Genomic DNA, 21,682 nt, shown 5'->3' on the forward strand with positions numbered 1-21,682 from the left:
TCACCGTTAAGGTCCGTCTATACATAAAATCGTGCGCACGTGTGCACAACGCTATCGGCATTGTTATAATTGTCATAATCGATAAGTTTTATGTAAGAAATATAAAAAAAATGAACGTACATATATTGTTTACAACGTCTTCGATATGTGCTTTTAGTCAAACTTTTAAAATAACCGTCCTTATAGAACAAAAAAGTATTTGATGTGCTTAATTACAACACAATATTAATTTTGTATCAGGTCTAATAAAGCTAGCGCAAAGTCCAATCCCGACACCGATTAGATAATTATTTACAATAATATCACATTTATTCATCGGATGTTATCAATATTTTTGATAAGCTCGTGTTACGCCGAAAAAACAAGGCACAAATGCAGAACTATGAATTCATTTAAATTTGTCTAAAACTCATCAATTAAAGGTTTAAGTTAGACTTAAATGCGGGCCCGGCGCCAGAGTATTTGGCACCCAATGCAAAACTGTCGCACTGCGCCCCCCCCCCCCCCTCCCATAGCGCCCACGACGCTGATTTTTTTGTATATTAAATCCATTTATTACTAAAGGGTGGACATTTATAAATATATAACACATTTAACGTAGGTAATAGCTCTACACTGCCGCCCCATACATTAACATATGCCTCGATCCTAGGCGGCCGTACATCTCGTTCGCCTAGTGGTTCAACCGGGCCTGGACTAATGTTATTAATCTAGTCATGCGAAGTATCGTAGAACAAATTTTTAAGGCAATGTATTTTTTTTGGATCAGCTTTAAGTGTTATAATACAGCTTTTAAAGAGGCCTTTTCACAGATTTTGGCATTTTTTAACTTATTCATTAAATGCTTTATACCGATAAATGTAAACATTGGATCGTAAAAGCTCCAGTAAAAAATCAAGAATAAAATTTAAAAAAGGAAAAGAACATAGCCCGGACCAGGTTTCGAACCAGTGACCCCGGGAGTCCTGCCAGAGTCCTGAAGTAAAAGCGCTTTAGCCTACTGAGCTATTCCGCCGTGTACACATAGCTGACGTATTTTATACCTTATATAAGCAATCTTCGTAGTTTCACAAAATTTAACGACAAAAACAGAACTCTCCAAATTATTCAATCGTTTCGCGTTGCAACGCTTTATAATTTTTAGGTTTTAAAATCGTCAAAAGATGCATATAATGGCTATATTAGACCATGGTAAATGTTCAGTATTACTGTTTCCTCACAAATATCATAACTAAAACGAAAATTTGCGAATCTGAAACAACTTTTTTCAATTTTGTCAATTTACCAAATCGTGAAAAGATCCCTTTAAAACTTGGTTCAAGTGTCGAGTGTCGACGAAATGTGACGGATTCAGACGCTCGTAGAAACATAATTTAACTGCATTATCTAAAGCACGTATGAATTTGTGTAAATCCGATACATATTTATGTCCAAAGTATTATCATGCAAGGGGAACAAGCGGATTGGTGTTAAAGTGTCGGCATTCCCGACATTATCATCATCGTCATCATCCACTGTAAGGTCAAGGGTCAAGACCAGATATGTGCGCGGTTACTATCGGCTAATATTCGTCCTAGTGTTTTAAGCCTTAAATTAAGGTATGTATTATTGTGGCAAATAACTTAACATTTAAGGCCTGAACGAAGCTACTTTATGATAAACAAGTAAAACAATTCAATAGTTTGTCATACATCTGTTTTGCTACTGCATCGCCTAGCAACATATAAATAAAGGGCATAATACACGAGCATTATTGTATATCGAGACCGTTCTCGTTGATCTAACGCATACAACGAGAGCCGAAATTGTTTACCTTGGATGCTGGACGCTGACTGCAGAGAAGCGGTATTCCATTAATTGCAGCTCATTTCGAGTATATTTTCGTGTAAAGCTTGCATATAATTTATTTTATAACATAACGGGGATAATTGCTTACTCTATTTGTCAAACGAAAAGTTATTCTTTAAAATGCTGTAGCCTGTAGCGTACTTTATGTTATCCGAAATGTGCGTAATCCGAAATAGCATGGATGACAATCGGCGCAAAAGACTACGTTACTGGACAATCAGAATATCATTCAAAATTTTCACATATAGTAAAATTGTGTATCTGACTAATTGACTAAATATTTTACTCTGATAATACTGGAAAGTTATAAGTGATAGTTACAATGTAGTGGGATAGGTAAAAATGAGAATGAGGCCAGGACCCTTTGGCTTGGAAAAATCCCTTTATTTCAACCAATGTAGGGAAATAAGTGTTGATGATTTTTGCAAACAAACACTTTAAAATAAGGAATACATGTAATTTAATTTTTTTATATACTAAGGTTAAACTTAAAGGGCTGGGTTTTAGAAGAAATCAATGTTGAGACAATTTCAGAAACATACTTTTTTATTTTTTCCAAAGGGGGCTAGATTTCACTTTACCGGTACGGTAGTTTTTATGCCCCCGGTAGGGTGGCATATAGCAGTTGAACTGTCCGTCAATCAGTATGTCAGTATGTGTGTATGTCAGTCTGTCAGTCCGTCGAAAAAAAAAATTTAACCTTGGCCATAACTTTTTCACTATTGAAGATAGCAACTTGATATTTGGCATGCATGTGTATTTTCGTAATTACGAATTATTTTCAAGTCTGTTACATATTTATTTTAAAATCTTGCCGTACCATTAACAATTACAAAATCAAGTTACTAATATTATTTTTACATCGGTTCGTATCGATTTTTATTGAGTTCTTTTCGCGTATTAAAGATCTTTTCTGTGCTTATATAAAATGGTTATCGGGTTTGTTTAACAAAGCGCATTTTTTCCAATAAAAGCGTACAGTCTAACTGTCAAAAAACAATGGCGGCGCCCAGAGAGCATCCTAAAAAACTGCAAAGCGTTCAAAAACACGCTTTTAACATATTGTACGCAAAGTTGCCCAAGTTGAATGTTAAGAAAGACATTATAGAAAAGATCTTATATGATGTTGTATGTTCAGTTGCCGAAACAGTCGGAAAAGCTAAAAAAACGCGACACGACAGGTCCATACTTAAAGAAAAAACATTGAACGAGTGGAAGGGACAATTCCCGTGGCCAATCGTTGATTGAAGGGGAGACCCGTTTTAATTGTGAAATATGTAAAAATTCATCGAAGGCATGCAATCTAAGCACAGTTTTGGCATATGAAGGTATTTGAAAAATAAAATTGTATAATACTGAACAGACACTGTTGAACTCATTTAAATTAAGTTGCTAGTATGTTAATTATGATTTTTTGCATGAAAATAACCATTATTATTTATTTTTAGGTCATTTAGAAAAGTTAAAAATTATTTTCCAAAACTTAGTAGTAACGTTAAGAATAAAATTTCAGAGTTAAGAATTATTTTTGAAAATCTGGTAGTAACTTTAAGAATTTCACAAAACCTTATCTGGAGCTCTGTGAATCAATCTACATAATACATTGTATCAAACACAATTCCTGTTGTCATAGACAATTAGCTTTTCTACTCTCGAAATATGCTAAAAACAAAAACTTAATAAAAAGCGATTCTTAAAACAAAAGTGGAAGTTTTGAATTGACGATGCAATCTACCGGTATGTTACAGAGAATCCAGAGATAGTCAATGTAGCATGATTGGTTGATTAGACACGTTTTCTATCTTTCCAAGGATTCTGTAGATAGTTGATTTAAGAATTAGCATATTTTCAAATTCGAAATACTCGGCATTGTCCATTGCAAAAAAAAACATACACACTATTCATGAAAACCATTGACATGTTTGAAACTTGGATTAATATCATTATTCTGCAATCACTCTATATCATGTAAGTTGTTTTAATGTGGGCAGTAGGAATATATTTATGATCTGTTTGTGTTTATTTATACCAGAAAATAGTTTATTAGGCTCATATTACAGATAAAAGGAGTTTACATGAAAAAAACATTTCCAGTTGCAACTCCGAGTGACCTGGAGTTGGATTATTGCAACTAGTAGAGCACTTTGCTATAGGTTTTTAACCAAGGCTTCAAGTCCACTGTGCTTAAATAATACCAAATCTTCACATATCATTATGTGCTTGTATCAGGTCTGATGGATGGTGGAAATTAATTTAAGACACATGAAATATAATAAAAAATGGCATCAAATTTTTAACTGATGGTCTTTGCCCCCGTGCCTTAATAAAATCCTTAGGAAAGGTTTGCTCGCTAGTGTAATGACGGTCAAGGCTGTTTGGCTTCTACAAGGCACACATTTCCTTCCAGGCTTTTATATGCAAAAAATAAATGCATCTAAAGAGTTTTCGTGGTGTCATTGATACCTTTGTTATTTCAGAAATCATGTCAGCTGGACCAGGCTTTAATTTGTCAACCAAGAAGGAGGATGTTTCAACAAGATTAAAGGCACAGTAAGTTTTAGCAAAATATTGCTGTATATTTGATAAAATATTGAGATAACTATTGATAACACTCACATCAAATTGTTTTATTTCAAATATAGGTCAAAAATACTAATTTCTTAGTATTTGTTACACATATAATAAAAAACACATTTTTGCGAGGCAATATTTTCATGTAACGCTGTCTTTAAGTCAATTTGTTGGTCAGTAAATCAGTCTGTCAGCATAATATGTTACAAGTGTTTTTAGCGAACGGCATGTCTAAAAATAGAACAGGTTTTTGCTCGGATAAATGTTGCTTGGATAGTTATAGATACGTATGATACATAACACTAAACAGTAGTCTGCTTTCCAGCCATCAGGCACGGAAATAGAAACCAGTAGGTTGTAGTAGTAGACAGTTTTATAGAAACAAATGCCCCATTATTTAAGTCATATTATGTATTGGTATATAATATAATTATATAAAATCATATCTATCAGTATATAATAATATTATATAAAATCAATAAAAAGAATGTTTGATCCCCTTTTCAAAAATAGCATGACTTTGCATACAGATAAACAAACATAAGAGAAGTTTACATACACATATACAAATTTATTTATATTTTAATAAAATGATCTTCTGTAGCATGACATAGGTAATTAAAAACTTTTTAATTAAGCTTTCTTCGAAAGTTTTTTAAATGTACAATTTGAAAATTGGTTGATTGAGGCGTTTACACCAAAGACCAGACATATAATTTCTACTAACAGAGCAAATTAATAATTTGAATTTAATATGAATTTAATTTTGCAGGTTTGTAACAGCGTAAGTCAGATTTCACCAATCTGAATTTTTTAATTAATAAGGTCTGTTCACAGATTGATTCCCATGTCTGAAATTATTGTGCTAGTTTCTATAAATGATTGAACAGTACACATACAGGGGAAAGATAACACTATAAATATTAAAATGTACCATAATTATAAATCTCTGATTCTACTACTTTAATTAACGTTTTGGCATTATGCCTTCATCAAAACAATGGAAAATATCTGCAAACTACATTTTATGTCTTTTGACAGCACACTTTAAATTACAAAGTAAATGTTTTTATGCCCCCAGTAGGATGGCATATAGCAGTTGAACTGTCCGTCAGTCAGTGTGTCTGTCCGTCCGTCCGAAAAAAAACTTTAACGTTGGCCATAACTTTTTTAATATTGAAGATAGAACCTTGATATTTGGCATGCATGTGAATCTCATGGAGCTGCACATTTTGAGTGGTAATATTTCAAGGTGAACATCATTCTTCAAGGTCTAGGGTCGTAAAAACAAAGTCAAGGGAAGTAATAAGCTTTAAATGGACATAGTTATCTGACCTGCCCACGTATATATTTTTGTTAAATAAATCAAAGCGGCGCAGTAGGCAGCACTGTGTTTCTGACAAACACATTGTGGTAAAAGGTCAAGGTCAAGGTCATCCTTTACGGTCTACGGTAAAAAATACAGATTTAAGGGAAGTAATAAGCTTTAAAAAGGGAGAAAATTATTCAATATTGAACATAGATACTTTATATATTTGGCATGCATGTGTATCTCATGGAGCTTCACATTTTGAGTGGTGAATCTACAGTCACAGTAGTGGCTTTTAATTATTTGCTACTAAAAATAGACATTTGTTACAGACAATTATTTTCAAGGGAAGTAATTTATATAATTATAAATCTCATATTATATATTTCCTTACCAAGAATTGAAGCGCTTTTCACAGGTACTGTACAGATTTATTATTTTGATTATTTATAACCCAAATGATTGATTTGTCAATTTTTTTTTAAAGATATAATTATAATTTCTTTGATGTTCATTACATACCTGTGGACTTATGTCCATAGATACATGATCAACTCTGGCTATGATCTCTTTTAAACCACAGGCTTTGGTTATCAGTGATGTATGACATGGTCATAATTGACTGTGAGACCCCCCCCCCCCCCTCCCCTGGTTGGATTGGACAAAATTCAAGGGAAGTAATAACCTTTAAAGGGAGATGATTCCTATACCTGCCAAATGATAAATAGAAATTTTATTTCAATGCGGGGCAGTAGAGGGCATTGTGTTTCTGACAAACACATCTCTTGTTAAACATCTAATGACTCTGTACATGATGACGTCATAAATGACGTTGCATAAAATGGTGCCAAAAATCGTAAAAATTCGCCGCCAACTTAATAAATTTTTAAAAATATGGAATGATCCAAATGTTTTTCATTGACATTGAAAACACCTTAAATATGCAGAAAAACGTACCAATCAAAATGGTATAAAGGAAAACTGTCAGTCTTTTAATCAAGACTGAAGAGGTTGTATATTTATAACCCTTTAGAGTACCTAGTTGACTATTCCCTTTTCTCATCATAATACTAGTGCTTAAGTTTATAGTTCCTGCTGCTTAGTTTGTAAAGATATTCATTTAATTAAGAGCAAACAATATTTACAAAGAAAAAAAAATCTGTGAACAAGTCCTTATACTCACTGCATTTTACATGTACATGTATTTATCAAAGGACAGCATGGGGAAAACTGTTCAGCATGCTTTAGCACTATGTGTTGTTCATTTGTAATCTGTGGACTACAATCTGGTTCAAAAAAGGTGAAATGTGTAGCTCAATTACAATTCAATAGCCCAGGGCTGTCAGGATACTGTGAAACCCATATTATTTGTCATACACTTATTTTCGTGGATTTATGTGCAGCGCTTGTCCTCTTAAAGAATGGCCGTTTTTCACAAATAAAAGAAGTTCCTGAGTCAAAATTTTCACAATTTAACAGAGTTCATGACTCAAATTTTCACAATTTAATAAATTTGGTTTCACAATTATGAACATTTAGTGAATCAATTGTTCACATTTTTCAACAGTTGCAACTCGTTTTTTCACAAAATGAGGGGCCCTTAGACTGTGGGTCCTGTGAACCACTAAGTCAACTGTTCCAGTCTGAAGTCTTATACCAGACATTATAAAAATGTGTTTAAGATCAAACAAAAAAAAACAGATTGTAAGAATACTCCAAACTTCATGTCGACTGCATTAAAAGAATCTACAGTAGTTATTAGCTTGAAAACGTATACAAATCTCATCAAACTCTAAAGAAAAAGTATTATAATGGTGTATTATCTTGTTATGTTCTAATAAAATTGTTTACATAAAAGTTTGTTCATGCAATTAATACTTTATGTTGTGTAGCACTTACTGTTTGTGATGAAACTTTGTAAATATGTTGTATTTTTAGCTCACCTGATTGCTCAGGTGAGCTTTTGTGAACTGTTTTTGTCCGTCGTCTGTCCGTCCGTCGTCCACATTTGGTTTGTAAACACTCTAGAGGCCACATTTCTTGTCTGATCTTCATGAAACTTGGTCAGAAGCTTTGTCTCCATGAAATATCTGTCAAGTTCGAAACTGGGTCATGCCGGGTCAAAAACTATGTCACTAGGTCAAAAAAAAGAAAAAAATTGTAAACACTGTAGAAGTCACATTTTATGCCCTTTCTTCATGTAACTTTGTCAAAATGTTTGTCTTACTGATATGTTGGTTGAGTTTAAAAGTGGTTCTGGTCCGTTGAAAAACATGGCCGCCAGTGGGCGAGGCAGTTTACCTTATTTGGCTATAGAGAAACCTTGTAAACACTCTAGAAGTCACAATTTTTGCCCAATCATCATGAAAGATGGTCAAAACATTGGTTTTATTGATATCTTGGATGAGTTTGAAAATGGTCCAGATCGGTGAAAAAACATGGCCGCCAGTGGGCGGGGCATTTTTCTCTATATGTATATAGTGAAACATGTGAACACTCTAGAAGTCACATTTTTGGCCCAATTTTCATGAAATTTGGTCAGAACATTTGTTTCCTTGATATGAGAGTTGAGTTTTAAAATTGTTCCGGTCAGTTTAATAACATGGCTGCCAGGCGGGGGGGGGGGGGGAGCAGTTTTCTTATATTTATATAGTAAAAAAAGCTTTGAACACTCTAGTCACATTTCTTGCCCAATCATCATGAAACTTGGTGAAAAGATTGCATAATTAATGCCATAATTATTGCCCTTATATTGTTCAAATTTTCATTATATTGTACAAAATCCATGTAAACACTCAAGAGGTCACAATTTTGTTTCAGATTTTATGAATCTTGGTCATAATATTTATTTTGTAAGCAAAGTTTGATGTTTGGTAAGGGGGTCTAGTCAAAATATAGGTCACCAGGTCAAATGTTACAAAAACAAAATCACTCCGTATGCCAGAGTTTTGGTTCAATAATGATGAAACTTGACCAGGATGTTTGTCTGGACAATGTCTAGGTCAAGCGTGACGTTTGGTAAAGATTGAATGAACCGACTCCTCTCAGGTGAGCGAACTAGGGCCATCTTGGCCCTCTTTTTGTTCTTAGCACAGTAACTGTTGCTTCTCATTTCTTGTTTACACCTTTTTCTGTACTAGCTTTTGTGTATTAACCAAATTCTTTTGTCAAAATTAGCACAACCCATCAGCCTCACTATTATCTATTTATCAATCTATCCAGTTTTGTGCAGATTCTGTTGTTGTTCTTTTATGTACAGGCAAGTGTCTTTTTCTTGATGTCATGCACTATAAAAAGTTATAAAGCACTAACATTATATTAAGGGAAAGTTGTTTTCTCTCTAAATAATTTATTATTAAAATGTTAGCTTCATGTATAGTTATTGGAATTACACATGTGCTCCGTGTGAAATATCAAGTAAAATCCATAGCAAATAATAACAATAGCAGTCACCAAATAAATTCACGTTTGGTGCACACACAATTTCTTTGAGTGTATTATATATTGGATATAAATATTCTCTCCCGTTTCCATTGAGATGTTTTTTATTTCATCACATATTCTTTAAAAGCAATGAGATAGAAAATTGTCATAATTAAATTAATTTTGTTGACAGGGATAGAAATAAAATTAACAGGGGCCTACTAAAATTGCCACTAAAATATGTGGTGGGCCTCTTAATTTTCTGATGAAGCTTATATATGAGCCTTGCAGTGTTGACTGCACAGGCTAATCTAGGGCCACACTTTAGGCACATGCTTTAAATCTAGTTGCTCCAGATCCCAGCTCATAACAATAACATTATTTGTATTTATGCCTACTCCAGCAACCTCAAGAGAGCCAAAGATGAGACCAAGAAGCTGGAACATGAGGGCAAGAAGATGGAAGAGCGCCTCCTAGAGCTCAAGCTGGCAATGAATAGGGAGAAAGAAGAGAGGGAGTAAGCTGGCAGATGTTTTGATTGTTGAAACCATTACCACTTAGATACATATTTTGATGCATTTGTAGTCCCTTAAAAAGTGAAATTTAATTTAAGACCTTTCTTACTAAATTCAAGTTTTAAAGTCTTCATTTCAAAGCTGAGAAGCAAACAGCATGAAACCTGAACAGACTGAAAGATACTCGCAGACTGTTCTTGTTTTATGCTAGTTGCAAAAGCCGTTTTCACTTCGCTTCTTATGGGGGAAAGGGTTAAATCAATTTTTTTAGCTGGGTTGAAACGAAAGCCTTATTGCGCAAGATACTGAGGGTAATAGGTTAATAAACAAAGGCTTATTGAAACAATCTCGAGTCCGTTCCTGGTTAGAACCAGTACTTTATGTCTATTAGAGAGGTCTCAACAATGCCCCCACTGTAGTAATCAAACCCATGATCTCCATGATAAGGTAGCCAGACGACCTAAGACTTTTTATTTACTATGGTATTTTTGTTATACCCCTTTAAGTAATTGGACTCACTGTAGTTGTTTGCTGGTCTGTTGATTTTTCCAAATTAAAAGTTTTTGGGAACGCACTTGATCCACATTTCTCAAGTAACATTAAGTGTACATGTTCAAGACACTTTTTGCTTCTTCATCCTTATATTTCTGATAAACATGCGCTGGACCATTTTATTGCTGTAGAATCAAACATAAGGAGGGAACTACTTCGTGATTTAAATTGAAAATTTAAATATGTTAGCACCATTATGTGTACCTGTACAAGACAGTCTTTTCGCCCCCAGTGATCCACACATCCCTGAGTTATTTATCATTGGACATAGCTGTTAAAGTGGTATTAGTAATGTGTGTTACAAAATTCTTGTCCCTTTTACTTATTACGTTCCTGAAAGTCTTCGTATTGTCAAGACATGATCATGTCATCTTCGTTGCGTCTTATTCCAATGCTTCTAGCTTGTGGTTATATGCAAAGTGAACTGGCCTGCTTGATATGGTTTAGGTAAAGATGACTGCCCTCTGGGAAAAAGTAGCTTAATGCCTGTGGATTAAGTTTTGTCCCATATATAAGCCTGTGCCGTCTTTACAGGCTCATCAGGGACAACAATGCCTACATCAGATTTTTATTTTAAAAAAGCTTCCTTTTAATGAGTAATTTAATAAAAGTGAAAAGTGTCATCCATGATTACCCTATGCAGACTGTACATTGGTGTCATCTGGTGAGACTGTCTGCACACATCCATTAAGCTCTGTTTTCGCATGGCACGACTCATATTCACTGCACATGCTGTCTTGTTTATTAAGACGTCAAGGGGGAGGCTTCTGGAAGAGCGGTCAACAAGGCTCGCTGACGACCTACGCAGAGGAGGTTCTGGCAAGAAAGAAGAGCAAAAGCGTGAGTTATTATACTTAGCTGTGGTCTAGGAAAACTTAGCTTTATGCATGTGCTTTAAATGTTGTCTCAGATAAGCCTGTGCAATCAGGGACAACACTTCTGCCTTAAGTGGATTTCTGTTTCGAAAGACTTGGTTTAAACAAAAAATAACAGTGGAAGTGTTGTCCTTGATTAATCTGTGATGACACTTTATCTACATGCATGAAGCCCGGTTTTTCTGTAGTGTGGACCATTATATTTATGCTTTTCTGATGTTTAAAGTGCAAATTAACTGATTCAAAACTTGCAAATCGCCATAACATACAGTGACAAATAACTGTGAAAACTATTTATACAGCTTGTTACCTTTTGATACAATAAGGGAAGTTGTCACATTTGTCATGAGGAATAAGGGATAAGTCTTTTAAGAAACGTTATCCCCAAAGATACGTGTTATCTGGAATCTTTTGATTCCTAATACATACCATACCTCACAGAATAAATTACTGCATTCATGCTGTGTAGGTATTTGATGACCCATTACCCCAACAATCCATTGACTTTTCACTTCATTTTGAAACGTGAAAGTCTGTCCATTATTGACAATACGTATTTTTAACCAGGTTTTCCGAAGGAAAAAACTGGTTATTAGATTGGCGAATGCGGGCGGGCTGGCTGGCTGGCGGGCTGGCTGGCTGGCTGGCGGGCTGGCGGAACAAGCTTGTCCGGGCCATAACTATGTCGTTCATTGTCAGATTTTAAAATCATTTGGCACATTTGTTCACCATCATTGGACGGTGTGTCGCGCGAAATAATTATGTCGATATCTCCAAGGTCAAGGTCACACTTTGAGTTCAAAGGTCAAAAATGGCCACAAATGAGCTTGTCCTGGCCATAACTATGTCATTCATTGTGAGATTTTAAAATCATTTGGCACATTTGTTCACCATTATGGGACGGTGTGTCGCACGAAAGAATCACGTCAATATCTCCCATGTCAAGGTCGCCACGACTAAAAATAGATTTTTTTTAAAAACAAACTTACAAAGGGGGTTAATTTTCAGATTTTTTTTTCACAATGAAAACCTGGTTTTGTGACAATTTTGTCCCTTGTATAAACATAAACTTCTGCCATTTTAAGCATTGCATGATTTTTTCGATGTGTTAATATTTTAAGGTTTGATGAAGTTGATGTCAAATTGGTATAAAGTATTTCAGATGAACATGCTTAACTTGTGAAACATAATGTGCAAGAACTGTTTATATTAATTTATAAGACATTCAACAAGGGAATTTAAATAAAGATGTAATATAACATGTACAATACATTTTCTGAAAATCAGGTAAAAGTGAAAGTAGTAAATTTATTAGAAAATTAACCTGCACGTGTCTGTCTTAAAATTGTCAGAACTAGTAGATTCATTGAGGCCAGTTACCAATTGGTGGCAGTCATTCGCAATCATTCATGGGTGGGATTATCAGGGTTTTTCTTTATGCAACTCCTAAATATCAAGTGTCAATCATGGACACTACAGTGCAGTAATTCAGAGCCTTGTTTGGGGTGAAAGCAGATAAGAAAATACATGAATGACACATATAAATAAATGGGATATAATATTGCAACACTTACTAATATTAAATAATCATCCTGTTTAAGGTAATGTTGTTTTTCATCAGCGCACTCACTGATGCTATAAACACTTTATTTTATTGTATTGGTGGATGAATATCCTAAAATAATTTCGGATGTAAATTCAACGTACCTAAAAAATTGCTAATTGAACTATATTTTGTTGGGCACCTAAATTTGTGATTATATGCAATCTCTAAATAAAAGAAATATAACGTCACACTAATAGTAATGATTTTACGGAATTTTGTGCTGACATTCCCTGACTGATTTGATTAATTTAGGATCATCTGATTAGTGTCTTAATGATTTTGTTTATTCTTATTCTTTCAGGCACCAACAAAAGGGAAAATAAAGATTTTGAAGGATAAGCCCCTTGGTAAAGTATTTCAATATGAGATGTGCTCTGCGAAAATGGGGCATAATGCATGTGCGCATTCATAGGCTTTAAGGGTAGTCCAGGAGTAGCCTGCACATGTGCAGTCAGTAAAGGCCAATGAGGGATGACCTTGTCCGCTTTGAATAGCTTGTCATTTAGAAGAAACTTCTTATAGACAAACAAATTAAATTAAAGTGGAAGTGTAATCTCTGATTAGCCTGTGCTGACTGCAATCTGGGACAACACTTTACTCACATGCATTAAGCCCCATTTTCTAGGGGCTCATTAAAGTGGGTTCATTTTATATTGATGTATTGTTTTTTCTTCTAAACATTAAGGGTGCATGGTAGAAGTTACATATATAAATAATTTTCTGTCGCTGTAAAGCTCTAAATATGAATGGAGACTTTCCCATTGCTTGATTTTGTAAAGACTTTCTTAGCTGAAGTTGAAAGCTTATACAAAAATACAACATGAACTGAGTAACCTATTTATTTTAGCTTGAATGCATCTAAAGCCTATGGGTTTTTAAAACCATATTGAGTCCATTTCTGGGTATGCCCTTAGGGGAAATCTTAAGAACGCTCCCACAGTGGCGATCATACTGTGACCTTTGGATCACTAGGCGGACAACATATCTTCTGCGCCATATGTATTGGTTTCAATTTTCATTTGGTACATTATAATTTTTGTTTAGTATTTTTGTGAACTTAATAACTGTTTCCTCCTCCTGCCTTAGATCTGCCCGAACGCAGCGCTCAGCCCGGTACGATGGCCTACATCGCTCAGAGGGGCTCCCATACCCCCAGGGACAAACCCAAGGGGCCCAAGTGTGGTCAGTGCGAGGACCGCTCTGCCTCAGTGGTGAGAACATTTGAACCTTGCTCTGGGAAAACAGAGCTTAATGCATGTGCCTTGCTCTGGGAAAACATGATTTAATGCATGTGTCTTGCTCTGGGAAAACAGAGCTTAATGCATGTGTCTTGCTCTGGGAAAACATGATTTAATGCATGTGCCTTGCTCTGGGAAAACATGATTTAATGCATGTGTCTTGCTCTGGGAAAACAGAGCTTAATGCATGTGTCTTGCTCTGGGAAAACATGATTTAATGCATGTGTCTTGCTCTGGGAAAACATGATTTAATGCATGTGTCTTGCTCTGGGAAAACATAGCTTAATGCATGTGTCTTGCTCTGGGAAAACATGATTTAATGCATGTGTCTTGCTCTGGGAAAACAGAGCCTAATGCATGTGTCTTGCTCTGGGAAAACAGAGCGTAATGCATGTGCCTTGCTCTGGGAAAACAGAGCTTAATGCATGTGGGTTGCTCTGGGAAAACAGAGCTTAATGCATGTGCCTTGCTCTGGGAAAACATGATTTAATGCATGTGTCTTGCTATGGGAAAACAGAGCTTAATGCATGTGTCTTGCTCTGGGAAAAATGATTAAATGCATGTGTCTTACTCTGGGCAAACATGATTTAATGCATGTGCCTTGCTCTGGGAAAAAATGATTTAATGCATGTGCCTTGCTCTGGGAAAACGTTACTTAATGCATGTGTCTTACTCAGGGGAAAACGTGTCTTAATGCATGTGTCTTACTCTGGGGAAAACATGTCTTAATGCATGTGTGTCAAAGTGTCGTCCCATATAAGCCTGTGCAATATACACCGGCTCATTGGAGACAACATTTTCCAATTTTATGGAAATTGGTCATTTAAAAGAAGTCCCTTCTTAGCAAAAATCCAGTTAAGGCGAAAAGTATCGTTCCTGATTTAACTTAATATTTACTGTTTGAAGTTTTAACTTAAATTTCCACATGCAATCTTAAAAAAATTGTTCAATGTTGGCTTGGGATTTTAGTCATACATTCATACTGGTCTTACTGATATCACCTACATGAAAATATTTGTAATCGTGTGTTCCACACAGAGCCAAAGTTTTGTGATGCATTCACAATCATTGTCTGATAATTGTATCTTGTATTCAAATCTAGCCTTTGAATGATGATATGTATCCTCTGACTTTATTTCACAAATATGTCATAACTATCAGGATTGTATTGTTCTGTATATCAAAAGTTCTATTTATAGCTCTTTAAAAGATATCATATTATATAAAGCCTATGTGTCGCCAGAAGTTTCACCAAATTATGAGAGAATGATTGAGATTAATGGTATCACTATTATTGACTCTAATATTTCTTCTTTAAGAGTACTTTATGCTGATGCATGTATATACCTAGCAGGAGATTTTAAACGCACGCACAAATTTTTTATTAGATTACATACCTGATGATAATGTGGATAACATTTTTAACATAGAGGTTGATTATAACATGGATCCTTTTGATCGCCCACGTAATAATAAAGACTCAGAACGTTATAACAATTTTGGGAAAACACTCGTTGAAGTTTGTTTTACGCAAGGTATGCATATTTAAATGGGCGTAGCAACGATGATTTTTTAGGAAATTATACATGTCGTACAAATAATGGCGCTAGTGTCGTTGATTACCATGTTGTATCCACTGAACTATTTTCTCATATTACTTATTTTTGCGTGGAGATGAGGGACGAGTCTGATCATTTGCCTTTTAGTTCTAAAATGGTTTTGGGCAAAAAGAAAAACATTCGTGCTTACTGCGGCAATCAATATTACTTAAATAACGGTATCATACACTTACCAAAAATAGAAAAGTATAAATGGAAAGACGTGCACAAGCAAGATTTCATGAGAGTATTTGAAAACAGTTTTAACATTAAACATTCGCAAATATTTGAAGCAATCGCATGCACGGATATTGACAAAGCGATCAATAAAATATTAAATATGTACAAATATGCTGCATCAGATATGAAGGTTAATTATAAAACAAACTATCTTAATAGAAATGACACTTCAGTAAATAAACCGTTGTGGGATAGAGAATGTAATGCGGCTAAACAAACGAAGTACGCAGCATTACGAAGATTCCGGTTAAGTAATGATGTGTCGGATTATCAATACTCTATATTACTCCGTTTAAAAATATGTGCTTGGCCAAAAAACAAGCGTATCAAATGAAGAAAAGAAACGAATTGGTTTTATCGCGTTCCAAACCAGAGTTTTTCTGGAAATTGATAAAAGGTAGTCATAAGAAGAACAACAAAGATTCTTGTAATATAGATCCATTTGCATGGTACGATTATTTTAAAAGCCTCCTTTATAAAGACAATCAACCAAGTCTAAATGATATAAACCTTAGTTAACGAAACTGAAGATGATCAAGATCAAATTTTAAACACAGAAATTACTAACGAAGAAATAATAAAAAGTATCTCAAAACTCAAAGATGGAAAATCGCAAGGGTCCGATGGCATTGGGGCAGAATTTTATAAAAGTACGATGCATATGATAACACCTTTACTTCGAGACTTATTTAATAAGATTCTTAATACAGGGCATTTTCCAAATACTTGGCAGGATAGTATAATTGTGCCGGTATATAAGTCAGGCGCTACAGATGACCCCTCTAATTATAGAGGTATAGCGTTAATTAATGTAATGTATAAAATATTCTTCAATATCGTATACAACAGATTATGCAAATGGGCTGATTTAAACAATAAAATAGCAGAATCACAAACCGGTTTTCGCAAGGGATATTCAACCATTGATCATTTATTTACTCTTCAAAGCATGGTTCAAAAATATACGTGTAAACCTGGTGGTAGGTTTTATGTTCTATATGTAGATTTCCAAAAAGCATTTGATAGTTTGATTATTCATAAACTATTTACAACTATGTGTAAAAATGGTGTCAGAGGGAAGCTTCTTCAAGTATTAAAATCCATGTATTCAAATCTACGCGGATGTGTATGGATAAATGATCAAAATGTCACGCAAAACTTCAATTGTAACATCGGCACTAGACAAGGGGACATATCCAGTACAATAATTTTTAATTTATACATGAATGAGTTGTCTACCTTTCTAAAATCTATAGGTCATTGGGGTATTTTTATCACCGAAGACATTTCAGACATAATTTGCATTCTTTTTGCCGATGACGTGCGAGCTGCGCTGATACCGCGATCGAGCTACAATCACTATTGAACTCTATATCGGAATTTTGTGAATATACTGGTATGACAATTAACCAGCAAAAGACGGAAATCATTGTTTTTAGAAACAGAGGTCCGCTAAGATCATAGGAACATTGGATCTTTAAAAATAATCCCGTAAATGTCACATCTGTATATAAATACATGGGTCTATGTCACATCTGTATATAAATACATAGGTCTATGTCACATCTGTATATAAATACATGGGTCTATGTCACATCTGTTTATAAATACATGGGTCTATGTCACATCTGTATATAAATACATGGGTCTAATGTCACATCTGTATATAAATACATGGGTCTATGTCACATCTGTATATAAATACATGGGTCTATGTCACATCTGTATATAAATACATGGGTCTATGTCACATCTGTATATAAATACATGGGTTTATGTCACATCTGTATATAAATACATGGGTCTATGTCACATCTGTATATACATACATGGGTCTATGTCACATCTGTATATAAATACATGGGTCTATGTCACATCTGTATATAAATACATGGGTCTATGTCACATCTGTATATAAATACATGGGTCTATGTCACATCTGTATATAAATACATGGGTCTGTATATAAATACATGGGTCTATGTCACATCTGTATATAAATACATTGGTCTTCTTTTTACACCCAAATTATCATGAAGAAAAGCGAAAGAAAAACTTTCAGCTCAAGCCCGAAAATCTATCTTTGCTATTAAATCATACAAAAGAAACTTTATATATTTTCCATACAGGGAATATTTTAAATTGTTTGATTCAATGGTAAAACCTATACTTACATATGGCTCTGAGATATATGGAATAGAATTCTCAGACATTCTCAACAAAGTACAAATCGAGTATTGTAATGCTATTGGTGTATTGGTGTAAATAAATCTGTAAATGATAGCATTGTACTAGGAGAATGTGGTAGATTATCTATGTGTATAGAGCATCATGTAAAATGCGTTAAATATTGGTGTAAATTGATTAGTATGACAGATGATCGATATCCTAGAAATTGTTATATTATGTTAAAACGGCATGACGAAATCGGAAGAACTAACGGGGTGACATCTGTAAAAAATATTTTGTACCGTTATGGATTTGGTTTTGTTTGGATTAGTCAAGAGATAGGAAATGTGGAATTATTCTTAATGTCATTTAAACAAAGATTGATTGATTGTAATTCACAGAACTGGCTTGAAAATCTAGAAAATTCATCAAGATGTGATACTTACAGTTCAAATCTATGTTAAACCTAGAAAAAAATTTGTTTATCGACATACCATTTTATGTTCGAAAGTCATTTGCTAGATTCCGATGTTCCAGCCATAAATTAGCAATTGAAACTGGTCGGCATTAAGGAATTTCAAGAGAACACCGATTATGTACATATTGTTCAGTCTATTTTAATAATGTATGTTTTGAAGATGAGTTTCATGTATTTTTTAAATGTCCAAAATTCAACCAAGAACGGCAAATGCATATCTTTTCATGGTTCAATGGTGAACAAAATTTCCTAAATTTTTGCAATCTTGTGCAAATTTCTGATGAAAGTAAATTAAAAAGCATAGCCTTTTTTGTAACTGAAATAATGAAAAAGAAAAATGTAGAACAAAATTGATGTATCACAACTCAAAAAAATAATATGCTGTTACTTATATATGCTGTATTTTGGGCCGGTGGCCTTTTTTTACAAAATGAACTTTTGTCTTGTCTTGTCTTGATTTCAGTCTTGTGTACAGTGTGCTGAGGACTACTGCTTGTCTTGTCTTGATTTCAGTCTTGCGTACAGTGTGCTGAGGACTACTGCGCAGGTTGCTTTGCTGCCTTCCACCTGAAAGGAAACCTTAAGAAACACAGATCCATACCACTGGCAGTAAGTGATCCTTGATGATTGCTAAAGGGATGTATGAGTTAAGTTTCACCCTTTCAAGCACAGAAGCAAAGTGTAAATGGCTCAATGCAACCAGCATAAAAGTTAAAACCCGAACAACCCGCGAGTTACTTGCAGTCTGTTCAAGTTTTGTGCTGTTTACAGCTCATCAGCATAGTAAGAATGAAAATATTAAGCTTTTAAAACTTTAATTTGTTAGAAAAGTTCTTTAATTGAATTTTGGTTTTCTATCGAACAACAAACATTTTGCAATGACTATCCGAGTGGTTAAAGGGTTAAAGGGGGGTGGGCGAAAGTTAGTTTTGATATATGAGCCATGCTCTGTGAAAGGGGGGTTTAATTCATGTGTGTAAAGTGCGTCCCAGATTAGCATGTGCAGTCCGCACAGGCTTATAAGGGAAAACACTTTCTGCCTTAACTGGATTTTTGGTAAGAAGAGACTTTGTGTTAACGAAAAATACCATATAGGAGAAAAGTGTCATCCCTGATAATCTGGGACAACACTTTACGCACACGCATTAAACCCCCTTTTCACAGAGCACGACCCATATATATCATACCCCAACAAAAGATGTTTGAGAGAGATTACGTTGGAGTCACCCCGTTGGTCAGTCTGTTGGTAATTCTGCATTATACAAGCTTCACTCTGGGAAAACGGGGCTTAATGCATTGCATAAAAATATCAGCCTAGATAAGCCTGTGCAGGGACAAAACTTTCTGCTTTTATGGAATTTTCTGATTAAAGGAGGTCTTTTCTCAACAAAAATCAATTATGATCTGAAAGTGTGGTCCCTGATCAGTGGGTGCAAACTAGACAGGCTTATCTGGGAAGACACTTGTCATACATGCATTAATTCCAGTTTTACCAGAACTGGTCTCATATTTTTCCTTAAACATAGCAGACAATGTGCTTTTGGGGGAATAGTCACAGTTATGACAAAGGCTCTAGGTTTAAGGTTGATTGCATAAAGCCTTGTGCGCATAGAGACACACTTGAGTTTGTTTTCTGGGAAGAATCAGTAGTTCTGAGGAAAGATCTGTGGATCCATGGTTGATGGTCAAACCCATATTGTTTAGTCACAAGGCAGATACTTCATTCACAACACAATGGTTGCTACTTGGAGTATTGAAAGTAGCTGGACATTAATTGTATGTCCTCTTTATAATTGTATGTCCTATTTATACTTATATTAGAAAACTGTATATCAACAAATTCTATTATAACGGACCTAGTATGCATCAATTTATACTTTTGTTTACAATTACTAACATTAATTTGTAACGAATCTCGCGAAATATTGTAAAAATGCTTTGAAGTTGAGAACTGAGACATTGAATGCAAACGTTGAGTAACATAATGGCCTAATCTGCCTTATTTAACACATTTTGCTATGCATATGCTTCTTGCTTATATATTATCAGTATTGAATTTATAACGATGAACTAGACTTTTTCAAGTTATACAAATAAACTTTCTGTTCTGTTTGGTTCTTACATTTACATGTACCAGTATATTTAGAAGAAGTTTCTTTTGCAGATTGCTAATATCATCGTGAAACTGTGTCTATACTTCATCTCTGGTACACATCAATACTTATCATTATTTTCACACACATAACTTGTTTTTAATTATTCTGTCATTTTGGAATGTTTAGGTCAACAGTATGTTATTGATATGGACCTAATGAATACACACAGATGATAGGAATATTGAGAATAAAAAGTATGCAATGGCACACTCTCTTATGAAAACACATGTATTTATAAATTTTAATTTATGTCACTTGAAGAATGGAGGCCATTTATGTTCATGTATTATGTAACACCCTATTGCATATGTTTACAGGCAACCCCTAGGCAATGTTTTGCCTCACCCAGGCCGAATCCACCATCAACCAATGGGTGTGTATCATTGATTTTTATGTCACCCTGATCTTTACAAATATTGACAATACTGTAGTAATAAGTGATGCAAAAGACAAGGACCTAGTTTTTCAAAAATATAATCGTTGGAACAATTCATTCAGGTTACAATTATGTGACAAATGTCTTTGTCCTTACTCACACTTTACTATGTCGGCTGAATTTCGCAAAAATTGAAGTTCTGGTTTTGAAAAGCAACAATTTCACACTTAATTCACAAAGGATTATCAATTTATGTACATTAGAAAAATACCTTGTTCTCAACCAATGGTAATTGATTGTAATAATTTCCCCAAATATCTCAAATATTCCTAAGTCTGGTTTTACAGGATTAGCTCTAAGTAACTTTTATCTTATTGATAAATTGTGCCTAAATATAAGTGTTAGAATATTACAAGTTTGAAAAGAAAAATGTATATGAATTTAACAATGTAATAATGTAAATATTTAATCTAATAAGAGGCCATGGCAAATATTCTTCAGACATACATTTGTACTCTTGGTTGTTCCAGTTCATACGACTTCCAACAAGGGGACGGGGCAGTCCTGCCTTATGCAGCCAGTCCAAGAAAGGTAAATGTTTGAAATGTCATTATTATATTTATCATCCTATGAACCTCATTCTGGGAAAACTGGGCTTAATGCATGTGTACAAAGCATTGCCCATGCTGCACAGGCTAACAGGTAGGACACTTTCCACCTTTATGGTA

At 34.6% G+C, this 21,682-nt stretch overlaps 1 protein-coding gene across 3 annotated transcripts in view; it reads left to right on the top strand.

Annotated features, from left to right (window-relative positions):
* Positions 1–1,315: 1,315 nt before the first annotated feature.
* LOC127834740 (zinc finger B-box domain-containing protein 1-like) overlaps positions 1,316–21,682 on the top strand; it is a 45,538-nt gene continuing 25,171 nt past the window's right edge. The window contains exons 1-9 of one of the 3 annotated variants that reach the window (XM_052360772.1): positions 1,316–1,598; positions 4,326–4,398; positions 9,555–9,668; positions 10,968–11,058; positions 13,001–13,046; positions 13,786–13,910; positions 18,936–19,031; positions 20,896–20,951; positions 21,485–21,545. In XM_052360772.1, coding sequence (XP_052216732.1) covers positions 4,331–4,398; positions 9,555–9,668; positions 10,968–11,058; positions 13,001–13,046; positions 13,786–13,910; positions 18,936–19,031; positions 20,896–20,951; positions 21,485–21,545 — 657 coding nt within the window. In that variant the 5' untranslated portion in view covers positions 1,316–1,598; positions 4,326–4,330. Of the gene's footprint in view, positions 1,599–1,748; positions 1,874–4,325; positions 4,399–9,554; positions 9,669–10,967; positions 11,059–13,000; positions 13,047–13,785; positions 13,911–18,935; positions 19,032–20,895; positions 20,952–21,484; positions 21,546–21,682 lie in introns of those variants that run through there. The other 2 variants (XM_052360771.1, XM_052360773.1) reach the window with 2 other exon arrangements.

Source organism: Dreissena polymorpha, chromosome 6, assembly GCF_020536995.1.
Source record: "Dreissena polymorpha isolate Duluth1 chromosome 6, UMN_Dpol_1.0, whole genome shotgun sequence".
Lineage (NCBI taxonomy): Eukaryota > Metazoa > Mollusca > Bivalvia > Myida > Dreissenidae > Dreissena > Dreissena polymorpha.